This window comes from Scatophagus argus, chromosome 9, assembly GCF_020382885.2.
Source record: "Scatophagus argus isolate fScaArg1 chromosome 9, fScaArg1.pri, whole genome shotgun sequence".
NCBI lineage: Eukaryota > Metazoa > Chordata > Actinopteri > Scatophagidae > Scatophagus > Scatophagus argus.
In genome coordinates, this window is record NC_058501.1 from 6,352,456 (window position 1) to 6,372,131 (window position 19,676).

General features: G+C 40.1%; 1 protein-coding gene across 1 annotated transcript in view; it reads right to left on the reverse strand.

Moving 5' to 3' along the window:
* Window positions 1–1,367: 1,367 nt before the first annotated feature.
* bckdhb (branched chain keto acid dehydrogenase E1 subunit beta) overlaps window positions 1,368–19,676 on the reverse strand; it is a 48,880-nt gene continuing 30,571 nt past the window's right edge. Inside the window, exons 9-11 of the mRNA XM_046399359.1 lie at window positions 14,824–14,910; window positions 3,935–4,086; window positions 1,368–1,815 (exon numbers count right to left, since the gene is read on the reverse strand). Of these exons, the coding sequence (XP_046255315.1) occupies window positions 3,946–4,086; window positions 14,824–14,910 (228 nt within the window). The 3' untranslated portion in view covers window positions 1,368–1,815; window positions 3,935–3,945. The remainder of the gene's footprint in view (window positions 1,816–3,934; window positions 4,087–14,823; window positions 14,911–19,676) is intronic.

Below are 19,676 nucleotides of genomic sequence, written 5' to 3' on the forward strand. Positions count from 1 at the left end.
AACCATGGGACTCTCTGTTGTCCAGATCTGAATTTAAGCCTTCTTCAAAAGCCCAGTGTGTGTGTGGAGAAAACATTATTCAGTTTTTTGTTTTCATAATTTATTAGTCACACTTTAAAATGATTCTTACCTTTCTCCTAAACTCCTCTGATGGGCTGACTTCAGCACTTGAGATGCAAATTAAAGGCAAAGACCTTGTGGCACTGATAAATGACAATAAAGCAGCAATACTGTACAAAATGAGGATAAGCAATCCAAGAGTGGTTAAAACTACATCAACAACAACCAGCTGATGACATGGAACAAAAAAAATGGCACATGAAGAAATATGCAATACCACAATAATAAGAATAAAAATGAGATGGCTGCAAGGTTGAGGTGCAATGTCTTAACATGTTATTCAGATGTGATGAACAGGCACAAATGTAAATTTAGACTAAAATAGTATGCTAATCATCTGTACCATCTTTACCTGTAGCACTGATTTATACAAGGCTATGATGGAGTAATGGGCCAATTCTAAGCAGTTTAAGGGAAAATCCACCTAGAAATATCAATAAAGTTGTTTCAACATCGTACAGAGTTTCTTCTTCAGCTTCTTGACATTAGCATGTTTTACACTTATATTCAAGATATTTACAACTGTGTTTTCCATGCACAGATAAGCAGTCAGAGTGGGAGAGCAGCTGAGGCAGTTGTGTCTTGCCAGTGTCTTCTAATGGAGGCATGGGAAGAACTCCAACTCCTGACAGGCAGTTTTCATTGTCATTTAGGTAATAGTTTACCTGTGATTCAAGAATTTTTAGAGACGTCCAGCAAAAGGACACAGGGCTCCAACAATGGCAGTGACTCATTCCATGGCTCTCCGTATCAAAATTTCAGATGGCAAAAGGTGGACAAGAAGTTTAACAAGGAAAGACAATATTCTCAGGGAAGCAATGGTAAAATGGAAAGGTCTTAAAACTTCACAGCAGGACAAAAGTTCGCACAGTGGCCATGATGTAAAATTCTATTACTTTTCCGCAGTTTTACAATTTTACATCTTTAAATCAAAGTGCTTCTGTAACTGAAAAAGTTATTTTTTTTTCCTACAGGGTGAACAGACCGTGCAGCTTGCTGAAGAATCAATTGCTAGTGTAATAACGTATTTGACAGTTGTCAAGATATATCTTGACTATGTCAAATTCCCAGACTTCATCAGACAATTTATCAAATTTGCTGTCATTACCTGACTGATCTCCATTTCTCTTAACCCCATGACCAGTGCCTGCCTGGAGGGCAGCTAGCTTGTTAGCTTTTTCTGCTAAAATGACACTGTAAAGTCCCAACAAATTTGAAGCGATACAAATCACCAAACTGAATGCTCATCAGTTCTGATTAGTTTATTTTCCTTAAAAACCAAAGATCCATTATATTAGTACAACCGGGACCAGTTCATGCCAAACTGAATAAAGATTAGAGCACAGTTAAACACATTCAATCAAAAGTAACAGCACAGAAAAGCAGATAGTCACAAATTCAACCAAAAAAACCTCTGCAGTATCCAACTCTTATTTAAGAAGAAATGAAATTATGCATTTTGTTGAGTTTCACCTTATAGAGTGGATGAAGTCATTTTTGCCTTGCAATAGAATGACGTTCCCTCATCCAGAGGTACTGTAACAGTCTTTTAGCTGGAGGACACAGAGGGACATCTGGTTGCTGCTTCCTGATTGGATGGTCAACAAAGTGTCTTTTCCTGGCTACACTCCACTGATTGGATGAATGAAGAGGAAAAGGAGCGAGTATGGAGTTCAGGGCAACAAGAAGTTGGCTCTGGAAGAGGAGAAAGGTTCAATAAGTTAACGGGAATATCTTGGCAACCCACAGCTGATGACAGATGAGGAAGAAAGTAGAGCTGGAGGGAGATGGTGAGCAGTGAGGATGAGAGGTGGTGTGTTGGATTCAATTAAATATTTTATTAATGGTTTCTTCCACCTCATTAATCAAGGCCAACATTTCAGTGGCTATAACTCAAAATGACACTGACAATACTCATCTTTGATGCAAAGGCTCAGAGACAGAAAACTGCAGTTCAGTTCAGTTCTCTGCCTTCGGAGAGGAAAATTAAAGCCAAAAATCTGGGTGTAATCATAGATTGCGATCAAAATTTTAAGAGCTGTATCAATCATCTCACAAGATCAGCCTTCTACCATCTAAAAACATTTTAAAATTTTCTCTCAGACTCTGATAAATGAATCCAAGCATTTATAACAAGAAGACTAGACGACCATAATAGACTATTCACTGGCCTCCCAAAAACATCTGTGAGGCAACTACCGCTAATTCAGAATGCAACTGCACATGTTCTCTCCAGAACTGAAAACATTACACCTGTTGCTCTGTGTATGCAAAATAAATAAATAATATAAAAAGTTTTGACTTGATAATTGGAAAAAAAGGATTGCAAGAGAATCTGTCTGACTGATCATTTCAAGTGATTACTGAACACTTCTGCAAGCAATGAAAGACAATAACATGAGGCAGCAGCGTGAGGTTATACTACTAAATGGGGCATATCCATAACATGTAGGCCCTGACACTTGGCACAAAACTCAGTCTTGGGTGGTCTGATTACAAGTCGGCAGCTCTTGATGCGGGTGTGAATGCACCCAAAACAGATGCTTCAGTATCCTCTGAACATTCAGGCTTCACATTCGGAGGCTTTGGCGTTAGTGAAGCATGTCCTCATATGTAAACACAAACACATCCCTCAGCACACTGAAGGCCTTACTGAGCTGAGTGATACGGAAAAAAATTGTAAGGTCACTGAGAACTGACACAGGGCTGCAACCAACCAACCACCAACCATTTCCATTTGATTGAATCATTTGTCTTATATTGAAAACAGTGATCTTACTTTTTGTTCTTTCAACAGTTTACCACTATAGAGGACACAGTAAGCCTAAATTGCTGGTTAATTTTCTCTCCATAAACTGACCACTTGATCAGCTGCTTGTTTCAGCTCTGTGATCTCAGGCTTTCCTCATTCTCCTCAAACACTAAAGTCACACCTGAGAAAGCTTCATAATAGTTAGCTGAGCAAAGTTTATTTACTGTGCAAAAGAAATCTGTAAAAGTATGTCAGATTAATAGGTTTAAACAGCCCTGCTAAAACACTAACACTTCCAATGTTTGCAGCTGAGATGAACTTAAGTATGACATTAATGGTAGTTTAAAAATGAACTCTTCAGCACAGGAACAATGTTGATCCATTTTGTTTTGTGTTCTTCTGTTTTTCCCCCCTAGCTTTAGAACTGTATTAGATTTTTTCCATCTTGCATAAATCCGTTAATGTTGCACTTAGGCCCTCAGTGTTGGCTTCTGAACACCATGCTGTATGGCTCCCAGAAACTTAAATCACTGTTAGAGCATTCACTGCAGGTGGCTAAACAGAAAGTGAATGTTACTAAGTTGTCCACTGTAGTGACAGCACTCCCTAACCACAAATCAAATTTGAAAAAAGCATTATGTTTTAAAGTTTCCACATGTTTTTAACCTGTATATAAAACTATATGGCAAAGTTGCATTTTCTCTGTTTCCCAGTTTGCATCTTTCTACAGATGAAATCTGACATGAGCTGGGAAATAAAATCCCACTCAGTTAAAGCTGCATTTCAGGTATACATTATGTCTGAACATGGCCCTGGGGTGTGTACTGGTGTGTCTGATGGAGGCTTACATTAACCAGATAAAGTAAAATTAAATTCTTTTTATAATGATGGTGGTTTGTTCCTGGTGGCAGGTCACAGTTTTTATAGTCATCATAAGTGCAACTATAATAAATAACGCAGATTATAGGGTAACTGTTGACAGGCCTTAATATGCACTGTTTGAAAATTAGCTCAAGTCTCTTTGCCAGTTTCCTACAAAGAAAGCTGTCAGATCTTTCCTACCTGACAGGGGTTCAGTAGTTGATCATCCTCTTGATTGCTTCAAAGCACTTCCACTTGTCTGGGATGTAGAAAGGTTCAAAGATGTGAGGGAAGGGGGTGTCGTAACCACAGACCCTAGTGATGGGAGCCTCCAAGTTAAGGAAGCACTCCTCCTGTAAGGAAAAAGAAAAATACAGATGAGAACAAATATTCATTATGGGCCGATGCTGTCAGTACTGATCAGTGTCATCAGTCATTCAGGCAGGGAAGCCAAGCTAACATGTTAGAATCAACTTTATTTTTTTATTAGCAGTATATATATTTTTACATACACATACTCAATTCGTCTTCTGCATTTAACCCATCCTTAGTTGAACACACATGCAACACCCAGCAAACTACCTTGCTCAAAGGCACATCAGCCAGCTAATGAAGGGGGGGAGGAGCATTTTTTCACATTAATCACTCCACCACACCCAAATTTTTCCTTGGGGAATCGAACCGGTGACCCTCCGATCACAAGCCGCTTCTCCAACCTCTAGGCCACGGCTGTTCAAATTGCAACAGCTTTGATCCTTCAGTGACTGACTTTTTGGTAAAAATACTGTTGGCTTCATATAGGCTGCTGCATGTTCCCAGTATGTTCAGTCAGAACATGCATCGAATTAACCTCCTATAGATATATGGTAAGTGATCACAAAAAACAAGTATGAATCATTTCTGTTAGAACAGCTCAAACAATTTGACAGCTCACCGTAATTACATTTTTACTGCCACATCTGATTTAAATGCGACCAGCCTGTTCAGGCGCCTCATAGCAAGCCAGAGTTCAGGCAATTTCAGTACACAACAAACCATTACTCGTGTCTCTATGTTGGCTTCTGACCTCTCCCCACGGAGACAAAGCAGAATCAAGTTGGCCAAAACACTCCAAATGGGACAAACCCCCTGATGAGTTAAATGAACACACTTGGACGCGTGTGCACAGATTTGCAGAAACAGACCTGAAGTACCCTCATTCAGATTAAACTGACCTGCAAGCAACTCACGCAACCAAAACAAAAGCATACTTGCTGACTCTGAGGAAGTTGCACAGCATCCTCTTTGTGTATCGCCTGTTTGTGCATGCACAGACTGTCTCCAGCAGTGACATAGAGTAGTTTTGACCTGTCCCCTGTGACACAGACAGCATCACATCCATGTAATCATATATAACCATGCCACCAACTTGCTGTCATGGAGCATTTTGGCATTTGGCAGGGAAGGAATTGTATGTTTCACACTATGTTTTTTGTTTCTTATAAAACCTCTGGCAGTTCTGGAGTCCAGGGGAATGTCAGACTTGATGAGGAGCCCTTTGTGCTTTGGTGCTTTTACAGCCTGTAAAAATGCAACACAACAAGAGAAAGACAGTCTGCAGCAGAAGCTTGCTGCTCTTTGTGCCTGTGGAGTTGAAATGTTACAGTGAGAGTCTTCCCGAGTGGGTGACAGGCAGTGTCTCAAGTTATTTATTTTTTTTTAAATTACTGACCTAGAGGATTGGTAGATGAAAAAACATCCAACAGCCAAGCATATTTTTTAACCAGAAAAACAGTAAATTGAATTTGCATCAGATTTAATTTAGATGGTAAGACTGATAACGACTGAAACAAGCAACAATTAAACAATTCAAATGTACAGTATTTGCTAATTAATGAAGGACTACTTTGGGATCAAACATATGAGTATTTTAAAGTTATATAAACATATCTGATGTCTAATCATCAAGTAATCATTGATTGACTTAAACCTTCTCATTACACTCCGCACTCTCTACCGCTAGCAGCAGACCAAGTGATAGACTATATGGACAAGAGTACTGGGCAACCTGACCATGGGGACTTCAATGATATTGCATTCTAAATACATAGACATAGCCGCCTATCCCTATAGTCTCCACTCACGGCTGTGTATTGACAAAAACATCAAAACATTGCGATACTGTGAGCTATGTTGTTTCACAGGCCTGTGTTCTTTGTGTTAAACCTTACTCCTTCCTGTCTCAGTTGATGTTGATAGGTTAGAGTGAAAGAGTCAAATGCTTCCAAGAGTCCACAGCTAAAATCAGTGCTTTACATGCAAGCTGAGGCATTCAGTGACACTGATGGATATACACGTGCAGATTATTCCTAGGTGCAATTAGCAACATGACTACGAACACTACTGAGCCACAGGGACTGAGCGAACAGAGCTGTCAAATGGAAGAATATAACGGCAGCAATAAACACCAGGGGAGAGGAGTCAAGTTCTTCAAATCAATTCTTTGACACAAAAAGTCAGTGAAGAAAGGTTGGTCAGTGAAGAAAGGCCGGCCAGTGAAGAAAGGCCAGATCAATTTATCATGAGGTCTCTAACTCTGGTGCCAGTAAGAATGAAGCCAATGGGAGCTCTACCTGATCTGCTGTGCAGTGCTCTCTGCTGCTGCCACCGCTATCTGCCTTTCAGCTGGACTCCTGCACCGCTGCACTTGCAGTATGCTCCACCTCGCTAATTAACTGTGATTAGCTTAAATGAACGTACACTGAATGAAGAAAAGTAGCTCAACAAACCCTCCTTTCCTCTTCACTGCTCTGTTTCCTCCATGCTTGTGGAGTTCAGACAGCTTGAGACCTGATTCTCTCCAACAGGCTATGGCAGATCCTGACAACAGGCCCTGTGATGGTGATGTGAAGCCTTATCCTGGCACTTTTCAATTTTTTTTACCTTTAACTTTTCTTATGCAGATTGTATTTATGTGCTGACAAATGCCCATGGCCCTAGGGTCTATGCAGTGCATTCAAAGTCAGTTGTATATTAAAGCATATATGAGTCGAGAAAAAAAAAAAAAAGTAAAATTGAAAAGGTAAAGCTTTGGCTGCTGCTACAGTATGCTGGAGACTGCAGGAATGTTCTGTCTTTCTGCTCACATGGCCTCCAGCATGTTACACTATGACGACCCCGTCTTTGGTTCTGATCAAGGAATAGTTACCAAAATTTTTTTTTTAAAAACTCTAATTCTACATGAGAACACGAAAACAGTTCAGGCTTGTTTTAAAGATCATTTAAACATCATTAATGAATGTCATAACTGGCACCTAGGCTTTACAGATGTACTGGGGTTTTCTTGGGCAAAGTTCAGTCTGATCTACTGGAAACATATGAACTTAGGAATGTTGAAGTTAGAAGGAGTGTACTTGAATAGATTGTGCCTGGAGCAATGCTGGATGTGGATGTCATCCTCGTGAAACTGACAGGCAGGTGGAAAGCCCACACATTACACTGATAAGATTTTCTTGTCAGGTCTAAATCAACACAAGATTACAGCTTTTCCATTAATTTACTTCTGTGTAGTTTTGACTCAAAAACTCAGTGAGTGAACCTCTTCCACTATGTAATGGTAAACATTTCTTCAGGAGAACAAAGAGGAAAGAAACTACCAATGACCCCAAATAACTCTACACAGTATCTTGTCATCTCAGTGTATTGATGAAAGTGACAATGTGATTATCCTTGTCCACCGACATTACAACCTCAAGATCTATTCTCTGCAAGACTACAGACAACCAGTCAGACAGTACCAGGGAGTTTGCTCTTTTGTCTGGATCACATCTGTAATCTCCTCTAAATACATTTACTGGAAGTGGGCGAAAAGTACAGTAGTCTGCCTGCCTGCTACCACAGCTGGACGAATCATGGCCACACAACTCAGATTTCATTCAAATCAGTGTTTATCTTTAAGGAAGTACATCATTATATGTAATATGTTTAAATGTCAAAATAAAAATATGTCAAAATGGCAGTGCCAAAATACTTGCATCCTGTAGTGGCACAAGATTCAAAATATACTTCACAGCGGGGAGTTCAGAGTTGCAGTGATGATACTGTTTGTCCCGCCACACAAAAATCAGATTTTGTCAGAAGCATCCACAGATTAGGAGCTGCAGTCAGATGGAGGCAGGAAAGGGCCAATATCACTTGCTATATCAGCTAAGAAAGATGATGCTGAAACTTCTTTTAATTCTTCAGCATGTTCCTAAGCTTCCTCTAAATAAGGATCAACTAATATTCTTCACTTAGAGCCTTTATTGAGCTTATATTAGAAGTCATCTAATTTTTCCTAACCGACATGATAAAAGGCAAAATGTTATTATGCCAAGTGTATGCATTTAATGTTTGCATTAAGCTCAAAGCACGGCTAAGACACAGTAATGAGGAAGGGCTGACAAAGTCTGAGCCAAGTCTGACAATGCACAGCTGAGTCCCAACACTGAAGAGCTAACCCTTGCAAACTCAGTCTGCATTGTTATAAAACCTACTTTATTTTTGTAATGAATAGTGAAAGTCTTCAGATCATACTGTAAACACAGAGGGATTTTCAATTTTTAAATAAAATCTGGAGTGGGTAATGGCCAGGTCTCAGCCAGAGGGGAGGGAGGGTCATCTATATGAACACATTAAAATAAAATAATAAAATAAAAGCCAAGGCAAAAAAGATGGGGTAACAATATTAAATATATTCAGTTTCACATGCTATAATGATCTACATTTGCAGAGCTAGATCATTAGTAATGCCATTTCTTGAGACATTTGAGACAAGCCTTTAGCTCTAATTTAACCTGTTTTACAGCAAAAGTATAAATGTAAATAAAAGTTAACTTATCATGTGAATTTTGTTTTTCAGGCATTTGTTAGCGACCAGCCTTCTACCTGCCTCCTTCATAGCCAATCACGGTACTACCGTGTTTTATCAATGGACCTGTTTACCTGTGGTGGCATCAAATTCAGAATAAGCATATATTTACAAAAGTCAATAAAGCAGATAAGGTAAAATATTAAATACATTGTCTTTGTAGCATCTTTAATTTGTTCAATTCAATTCAATTTGTTAATGGAAAAAAGGATTAGAAAATCATATTCTAATATATAATCATATTCTGTTAATGTTTCATTCCGTGTGCCAACGTTTTGGGAATTTGAGGTAATTACTGAATGTAAATACAGTGAATGCCTGGAGCTAAAAAAAAAAAAAAAAGATACATAAAATTTTGACTTCAAAGTTATAAACATTTAGAACTTTAACTAATAAAGCTGAGTCTCCATTTCTCAACAATTCAATATGTGGTGAGTCCAAGTCAGGCTGCTAGTGTGGTTAGATTTTCTGTCTTTTTTCACGCTCAGATGTGGATGAAGGCTATTGCTGCAGAAAGTGGAGTCCAGGTACAGGGACAGAAACTATATAATGGTGATGAATGTAGTGACTTGTTTTAGTGTTTACTGGCTGTTTTTGTGTGTACCTGCTCTGGAACTGCAGATGGAAATTAGCTAACAGCTAAATCTGGGTTGACTCATCTTCTCTCATTTTGAGATTAATGTTTTTATACACGGTAGTTACCAATACAGTAAAGTAAATATATTCAATCAGTGAACTGACACTGAACTCAACAGACAGAATGTCTTAGATTAGTGATTTAATTTCAGAAGTTGAGAAATGACCCTGTACAACACCCTGCAGTTATATGACGGTTAGAAATGGCTAACGAGTAAATCAGGCTTTAGGCTATTGAGCAACTGATGGGAATGAGCAGCAACAGACCACCGTTATATAAGCTCCACAACCCCATATACCTAACATGGTGGCACCTTTATCCAACTTTCCAGTCTTTTAAAGAAGCCGAGGAGACATCTTGCATAAACACTGCCCTTTGAAGGCAGTTTAATGTATTCCCAACAGAGACTTTCACAGTTGGGCCCAATGCCCCAGGCCTTGGGTCTACTCTGCTTCTCATTCAGACAAGTCTAACAGGCAACAGCTAATCTGATTCTGATTCAGAAGGCATTTATGACAGAAAATGTACAAGCCTTCAAATCAATCTTCAGCTAACACTAACTGGGCCAGAGTGGAGTATGGAGTCTTTGAACATTGTCCCAGAACAGTACCGTAACTCAGTGGGATGTGTTGGGCTGAATGTTGGCTTAAATTACACACAAATAATGAAAAGCACAACCAGTGGAACGGGAACCAGTCAATACAAGACCCCATCTGAGACCCCCTGAGTGGCAATGCTATATGAAACAATGTAACGTGAGTTTGTGGTTGTATCGAGGATAAATTAGTTGAAATAACCCTGGCTATAAAACTACCTTCTTTGGTACTGTACTGTACATTTGGCATATTATCTGCATTTTTCCTTATTCTTCTCAGCAGCCAGAAATTCTTGAATGACAGTAGACACAGTTATACAGCGTTTAATTATTTTGATAAAGAACGGGAAAAAATAATCAGCTAAACTATGTGCTTTTTTGGAATCAGAATCAACTCTAATTAAGTCTGTTGTGGCTTTGAGAGTTAAGGGAAGGAGGGTGAGTTACCATTTCTCTCTGTGCATCCCTGAGGTCCATGAAAACATTGTCTTCAGCCACATCTCATTGTGCCTTACTCTGTCCTATCCAGTCATCAGCCAAACACTCGAAACAGGGCCAGCTAATGACACATTGTTAAATCACTGGGGCTGAAGCCAAAGCTTGATAAAGGAAACTTGCCAAGCCCCACCAAACTCAGCTCTGCTTTTTATACAGAGGAGAAAATCAAATCCATAAATGGATCTTTATGGAAGGGCCTGAAGTGGATAGGTAGAAAGCCACTCTCTCCATAAATAATGGACTAAAGCGCTCCTGTTGTGTAGACTATACAGGCTATACTGACAACCAGTTTATGTTCTTGTCCCTTGATTTTGAGGCTGGCAGGGTTAGAAGGCCATTTCAGTAAACAAGGAGGTGTGGTACAAACTAGGACCTTTAACATCCACACTGCTGTTGATCTGTAGTAGTCTGATTCCAGTTTCCTGAAACCCAGGATGTTATTGTAGTTGTTGAGGACTTGTGACTCAGAATTTCCCTGATAAAAGCTGTGCCTTTATTAGCATTTATTCCCATCAAAGCTAAGCAGGAATGCGTGATCAAATTACAAAGGGCATTGTGTTTTTGTTTGTTTTCTGTGTTAGCAACATAAGCTGCATCAAACTAGGCACTCATGACTTAGCATCAAACTGCATCAACAAATGATAAGGCTGGTCAGAGTAAGCGACCATCACCTTCCACATTTTTTACTATTTTCTGACGTTTTATTGCCCAAATGATCAATTAAAAAAATCCTCAGCAGATTAATCAAGTCATTAATCTCTATGGTATGAGGCTGCTGTTCATACTGGTTTTGTACATATTTTTTTACCTCATTAAAATGGTTGTTGACAAAGTAAAAAACAAAACAAACAAACACAAAAACTTTAACATATTGTAATTTGCGATTTTGTCCGTATCGAGATGAGACGATTCAGCAGATATTTTAATTCAAAAATGGCATCCTCAAGAGCTGTGAGAGAAAACCCTATCCATGTTAGTCTCTTGGGCGAAAAAATGATGATTTTTTTTTCTGTGTGCAGCTCTAAAGAGCAGCCTACACCACATCCCAGTTATTTTAGGGTGAGTCACTGAGGTTGCGACCCAACTCTGCTATCTGGAAAGAGTTAAAACAACGCTCCACCCAAAATCAACCACTCGCCCCCTGTAGTTTTGACTGATGTTTTTAAATGCTTGATATAGAGCGGTTCTTTGCGAACACGGGCGGCTTTAGATTGATAATGGATTATGACTCCAATTCACAGCAAAAGGAAAAAACAAAATCCCCTCAGATCACTCAAGCGTAATTTACTTCTCTATTCATATACTTGTTATATACCAAACATTTGCACGTTTGCCAAAAGATGGCTGAACTTAAATTTGAGTCTGTTCTCACAACCCACTCCAGCAAGATACATCAAAAAGTAAACGCATCACTGAAATGCACTGGTTTACTGTCTATTAAAGGTTACTGTTGGCCATCATGCTTTAATTTGTGAGGAAGTCAAAACAAGGATATCACTTTTCCCTTCCCTCCCTTCCCATCTCATATCTTACATATAAGTACAAATACCTACACAGAGTGATGCAGGTCCTGAGAAGTCAGCTGAACGGGAAGAAAAAGGTCTGGGCCATCAATACATACGCCCTTACTGTCATCAGATAACCCGCTCGTACAATAAATTGGCGAGACTAAGTACAGCATCCTGAGACGGTACACTAAGCAAAACGAAGGAGTGTCAGAACCACTCTCCAGGATGAAACAACAAAGAGAGAGGAATACATGAGCAAGATGGCCCCCAGAGATGTACTGCTAAGTGAATACCTCAGGCAGCAGAAACGTGGCAATGATTATGATGATGAAGAGGAGGATGACAAACCATCATGGAGAGACAAGGCCTTGTACAACATGTATCACTGAAAAGACAGACATAGCTGATATCAATTCCTACCAATGGCTGGAAAAGGCTGGACTGATGGACAGCAAAGAAGCGCTAATCATGGCAGCACAACAACAGGCACTCAATACAAAATCAATAGAGGCTGGGGTCTACCACAAAAGACAGGCTCCCAGGTGCAGGCTGTGCAAAGATGCCCGTGAGACATTCCAACATAGAACAACAGGGTGTAAGACGCAGGCTGGAATGGCATACAAAGAATGCCATAATCAATCGCATCTTCTGATGGCTACTTTCAGGAGAATTAAGAATTAAGAATTAAGCTCAAATCATCTCAAACCGGTTTTGTGAACATGAAAATGAGGTCACTGTACTCTAATGGCCTAAACAGTCACTAGATCCCAATTCAATAGAGTGCCGTTCTGATATGGTGGAAGAGGAGATTCACATCATGGATGTGAAGCCAGCAAATCAGCAGCAATTGTGTGATGCTATCACATCAATATGGACCAAAATCTTGGAATGTTTCCAGCATCTTGGTGAATCTATGTTATGAAGAATTAAGACAGTTCTGAGGGGAAAAAAGAGGTAATAGCAAGGTGTACCTAATAAAGTGGCCAGTGATTTTATTGTAATGGTGTAACACAGATCAAGCTGCATCTTAAAGTCTATAGTTTTCTTTCCAGCTAATGTACTCAAAATTGCATGAGACCATGTAAAGAATGCAGATCAATCCAATCAGTGAACAACTTACATCACCCATACACAATGTTAAAACATGGAAACATGGAAATGAGGGGGATGACTCACTGGCTATTTAAGCTCTTGCTGACGGAGGGAGAGCAACATCTGACTGACAGTAAATGAGAACAGAATCGATTGGTTTTACTGCTTCAGCTCTAAGTTCATGCACAGTTCCAAGGAAAGAGCTCCAGATAACATGTATGGTGTCACGCATACAATTAGGCCTTTGACTTAAGAGGAGGTGGGTATAAAGGCGAGAGCTGTCATTGTTGAGGCACAAATTCCTCTCTGACAGCAGAGTGGTACTCATTGCTAACAGCCTCACGGAGAGAAATCACCCCACATGCTGAAGATAATTATCTCACCATGAAAAAAATTGATGCAATCACACTGAATGGAAGGGGAAGACACCTTTATGTAATGCCAACAACAAGCAGTACTTTATATTTCAAGAACCTTTCCTGACTAGTTAGATCCACTGTATCAATAATCTCATATGACTAACACAAACCTTCTGGGCAGCTACTGCTGAGAATGACGCTGCCTGACAGCAGAAACTAATTACTTCTCTTCTATTCATTAATTATTTGAACCATTGGCTGTTGTTGCTTTGTTTTAATTCCCTTTTCTTTAGAGTCTTTTAGAAAAGTCTCTTACTTTTCAGAGTAAGCTGGGTTACTCAGAAATCTCACCATTGCATGCCAGTGGTGCTGTTTGTTCTGGGACAGCATTTCTGAAAAAAAATCTTTACGCAATTTAAAAAGATTTTTTTGGTCATGATGTCTACAGGCTTTCAACACTGAACAAATGTAAAATAAATATTGTAAACAGTTCCCACAGTACTTTTATGCAGTAAGTAAATAGCACATAAAACAAAAAAGCAAACAAAAAAAATTACATTACACTTGATATAAACCTTAAATATACAAAAACATTCAACACCATCACCCATGTATTAAGTGAAAGGAAAGAAAGGAAAGTGACATATCTTGTCATTGGAGGGAACTCACTCCAACGAAATTTGTTCTCTGCATTTAACCCACCCAAGTGACGTGCACACACACACAGCAAACCCGGGGCAGTGGGCGACCGCGTGCAGCGCCCGGGGAGCAGTGGGGGTTAGGTACCTTGCTCAAGGGTACCTCAGCATGGACACCGGGACGGGGAATCGAACCAGCGATCCACCGGTTACGGGTCCGACACCCTAACCGCTGATCCATGACTGCCCCTTAAGTGTTTATATGTATTGTTTTGTGTGTACCAGCTCAACATACAAAAGTCTCACTGTGCTGAGGTCTTATTGTAATTACCAAAGTGAGATGTTTGGACTCATTTGTGAGCAACACATCAAATTATAAAGCAAGATCATCTTCATCATCTTGCTGAGCAGCCAAATCAGTAGGCCAAATTTCAATAATTAGACCTGCAAAAATGAGGTGATTAATCGATGGGTTGATTGATAAACTGTTTCATTTTATTTCATTTTTCAAGCAAAAATATCGAACATTTGTAAGGATTTGCTGCTTTTATGAATGTAAATGAAGAGTCTTTGGGTCTTGCACTGGTGGCTGCAATGCACCTGTCCCCTTCACCTCACATATTATCCATGTACATAGGTACATTGGTGCCTGTCTTCAACTCTCCTACCTCACAGTTTTAAAACCACTACCCTGAGGCATTCAGTGAAAAGCTGTTTTAGCTTTATTACACAGTAAGGCTTTTATTGACAAAACCATTGCAACCTATTAAGACTAATACCTTTGAAGATCACCCTCCATCCCCTGGGAGCTACAGAACAATAATAAAAGCTAATGAAATACAGTACATTTTCATACACACATGGCACACGCTTACCTGTACTGTAGAGCTGATTTCACCAGCAAAGCCTCCGGTTACTGGTGCCTCATGGCTGATGAGCAAACGCCCAGTTTTCACCACTGACTGAAAAACAACAACACATACAGAAGATTACAGAAGAGTCAGCATTCACTTGTTTCATGATTTCAAACCAGCAGTGCCTCTAAATGTGTCTAATGTTAGCATTATCTGGATAACTAACATCAAAGTTCAGGCTCAACAATGTTAACACAGCGAAGCAGGTGATCCTCTGTGAAACCAAATACTGATAAAACAAATACACTGATTTTAGAATACTTACACACATAACATTTGCACTTGAACATCTCATTATATTCCTGTATGTACAGTTCAAAGCAGTCTGAAGTAGAACCCACCCAGACAGTATCAGGAAAACAGGTGGGCTAATGGTAAAAGCAAAAGGGAGCAGCATGCTAAAAGCTTTCACTGCTTGCTGCTGCATGTATGCTTAAACATAAAAGGTTCTGTGTGAGTTTGCGTGCATTATGGATGCACTCACACTGTGTGCGCTGTAGAGGTGAAAGCTTAACTGCTGGAGGTGCCATGTTGAGGCTGCACGTGGGCTGGGAGACAAGTGTTACCAAATAAAGAGAGTGGTTCACATGCTGCCTGCTGTGGTATACTATATCTGCTTACTACCCTCAGGCTGCAAGTGTGTCTGGTTATGTTGCTGTGTGCACGTGTATAAAATGGATATGACACAATAGTATGAGCTGGAGGGCTGATTTAGGCTGGTACACAGGGCCAACAGGACAATCATGGACATTAGAGGTCTCGAACTCCCAGGCATCTGAATTTGGGTTTTCTGTAACCTGACATTACTGCAGAAGGATGCCTCTGCTCCACCCGTTATCTACCACAGCATAAAACCAATACTATACTATAATCTCATCCACTTGCCACTGGTCCAGACCAAAGCTATGTCTGTTCTCTGCAACTTCAGCAAACCTTTGCGCTCTATACCCAGTTGTTATATTTCTGTTTATTTCCAGCAATAAATTGGGTACACATCTTGGAAACTCAACTCAGGATCATTACTAAAAGCAACGCACATATTGTTGAGAAAACTTTCAACAAGATTTAGAGATTTAGTTACCAATATGCGAGTTGATTTTCCACTGAAAAATCCGCACTACACACAAACCTTTCCATTTGTATACATTTATATGCCTATACCTCAAAGACACAAACAGCCACAGTAAATAAATGACCCACTGCAAATAATCATCATATGTCCATATGGTGCTGTAAATTAGGCCTGACATTCTCTCCCTCCCATAGACCCACGTAGTGTCAAACAAACAGGCACTCTGAAGCTTCATGCTAATGCTAAACAGGCAAGTGCTTACATTGCTGAGGTCCTAGGTTTGGCTCTGAAGCATAAAATATCTGTGGCACACTGTAAAGCTATTACGGTACAGTGTGTGTGTGTGTGTGTGTGTGTGTGTGTGTGTGTGTGTAAGTGTGTGCATGGTGGTAGTGATGGGGGGAATCACACTGGAAGATCTTGAACTGTGTGTTGAGATAAGAAATTGCAATGTAGACTTTCAAAAAGTTTTAGTGTTGAAAAGCAAAACTCAATGCTCATGTTTACAAAGGACACATATTTAGCCACTTTTAACCAGCTGAAGTACATGAGTTCAGTGTGCAAAAATTACTGATTATCTGACACCATGCTAAGGAATGTGGAAGTTAATAACAACACTAGAAGACAATAACAACAGTTAGCACAATGAGGAGGAATCAAGCGAGGGGTTGACAGTAGGGCGATCTCTTGATATGACATCATGCTGTGAGGTTTGCCATTGCGTCATGATTCAAACAGGTGCGGCACTGCTAAATCTTCTGCCTCGCCCTGATGCTGAACTCATTCCTCATCTCACTCTCTCTCTCACTCACACTCACACTCACTGGATTTGACATAACTTCCAGTTTGCACTGTAACACCATCATCGCCCTGATATCCCTGTCATCTCTCTGCAGATAGGTCCATCATAATACACTGACTACATCAAGAGTGCATTCTTCAGATGCTTTTGACACAATAGGAGCCTGCCACTGTTTTTACAGTGTTGTGGGACAGAATTTCAGGCTTGGGGAAATCTTGTGACCCAGTTAATAGTGTTATGACACAGCCCTGTTGCCTAAATACAAGTGACAGTCATTGGCAAAGGGTCTACTAGCTGGCACAAATTATTACAGTAGGCGATTCCAGAAGCAGGACTGCGTGCCAGTGTATAATAGGAAAATTTTAATATGGCAAAACGCAGTAACGTCTGGGACAGCAAGTTAGCACCGGGTGCCTTAACATAGTAGGTAATGCAGTTGATGAGTTGAAATCACTGCATTTTAGTCACAGGGGAAAAGTAAAAGCAGTTTAAAAAAATCTTGCTGTACCGACTGAAAAAAGTCCAATTTTATAAAAGAAACACAAGCAGTTTTACGTAGGTCTATAAAGGTATTCAATCTATGGTTCATTCCATGCCAACTCACCAAAGGTTCTGAACTTTTCCCAGTTAATGCCATGGATTTTCTCAAAATCACTGACATGACCACATTGTATCCATCCATGTATTGTAGACTAGTGACTTGTAGATTGATTCTGACATCATCCAACACTATATTGTCCCTAATAACACAGAAGGGATGCTGGTGCATCAAAAACCCACAGAGCCTAAAGCACTTTGGACAACGCATATAAAAAAGCATGGGGTAAAAACATCCCTCTTTCTATCAACACAAAAAGCAAGATGGCCCATCTCTCTATTGATTGAGCTCCACTATTTCAGTACTACAGTACTACAGAGCGTGCCGCTGAAATTGACAGTGAAATTGATGGCTTCAAAACCTAATAATTAAAAAGTATTTTGAGTAGAGGGTTAGAATTTTGCAAGGTTCTGTCAATTTAATACAAGTTCTGACGTTATTTATTCGAGAAAATCAATGACATGAACTGGGATGTCCTTGGTAAGTTGGTATGGAGTGACCCTGGTACAGAAGCAATGGCTTTGGAGTCAGACTGCAACCTCCTAACAGTAAGCCTTGCACCTCAACTGTCCAAATGATTTGACTCACCTCACTCCCTGAGGTTCAATTACAAAGTTTCTAGAGCCAAAAAAGCCCACTCACTGAGTCGTTTTTACTTTTCTGACGGGAGGCTGTGACATTACTTTAACTTCTACATAGTAATTGTGGCTGTAGCCTTTAACCCAGTTGCTTCCGGTTGTTGGATAGGGTTTCAGGAGACAGAACCATCCAGTCTCATTGTGCGGTTTGACCCTTTTCTCAGAAGTCATCCAGTCATCTTATCTGCCCATGACAGCCACCTTTCATGTTGGTAAAACTGGGACTTAGAACGGGGGCGAAGCCATTACTTTTAAGACAGCGGTGGAGCCACAGGAAGTACATCAGTAGCTGTTAGAAGATGATCAGTTAGATGCATCCAAGGAGAGAAATTATATGTCCTGAGTGAGGACAGACCAGTTAAATATCTCATGAATCTTTGAAAACAATCTCAAGGGGACGTGCTCACAGGTGCGTTTTTTTGTTATGGATCATGAACTCCTGTCTGATGATTTTATTACTGAATGGCTGATGTCTTGTGGATGAAAGAGCCTGCTCTTACCTAAATAACAGCAGTGAGAAGGAGCTGTTTCAATGGAAAGAGCACCAATATTAAGGTATATGCAGTGGAAAAGGATAGGCAATCTAAAAAGACACTGCGGTAAAAAGCAGAGAGAGGGAGTTAAGGAACAAGGCTGGAACTGAGTGTGAGGTTGAATGTGGGTTCAGTTTGAAAAAGCTGTCTGCTTGTGAGGCAGAGCTCTTTCAAAGACTAACTAAAATCAAAATCAGTTTGCACTTTAAAGCAACAGTTGTGGGTTAATGAGTCATGACAAATAAACATATCTGATAATACCAGAATATGGAAACAGATAAAATATGAGAGCAAATCTAAACTCTGTATTGTGCACTTTCAGCAAATAGGAAGCAGTGTTTATGTAGTTAAAATATGTTAATTCTATGGTTTGTTTAATTCTTGATTTATTGAACAGTTCTTCTCCTGCATTGCACAATATTCTTGGACTAAGTCAAACATCAATTCTGAATGTTTCCTAACACTGTCTATCTTCTGAGAAAGGCCAACAATCTCCAAGGAAGTCGAGCCATAAATCAGTCAACTTGTCATTTACTACTAACATTTTCCCAGACAATAATTACATGACAAAACAAGGATACACACCCCGAACTATGCTCGAATGAAGTTCCAGCTAGGACACTGTGGCATCACTTCAGTGACACCAGTTTATGTTTGCCAACATAAATCTGAGTAGATACACTGAATAATAAACCTCAATTGCTGTTCTTTATTTATCAAGCCAGGATCTCATTTCTGTAAGTTGCTGGTCTGACTGATCCTCCTCCCTGTCCTGGCCTGGGCCCCAAGTCAAAACGAGGGCTCTTGGTTGGTGGTGGCTGGTGGCAGTTGGGCTGGGCGACAGCTCTGGTGGCTGAAACTTTACTACTCATTGTGATGCAGGGCTGTCATTATATGGCGGAGTCATTCCGCTGGCTGCAGGGGAAATGTCATGTTTACTGCCATTCCCATACACACCCAAACCTAATGAGCAGCATGGAGCTTACCCTCCTGCGCTCACGCTGTCCCTGGCACAATCTGTCTCTTCCTCTGTCAGGCTTCTTCCTTCCTGACTCCATCATTCCTCTGTGTTGTGGTTTGTCTCATCACCAGTTTTTCTCTCCCTCCATTGATCCATCCCTCAAACCATCCATTTATCCTACTCTGTTTTCATGAAGCCAATGCTCTCAGA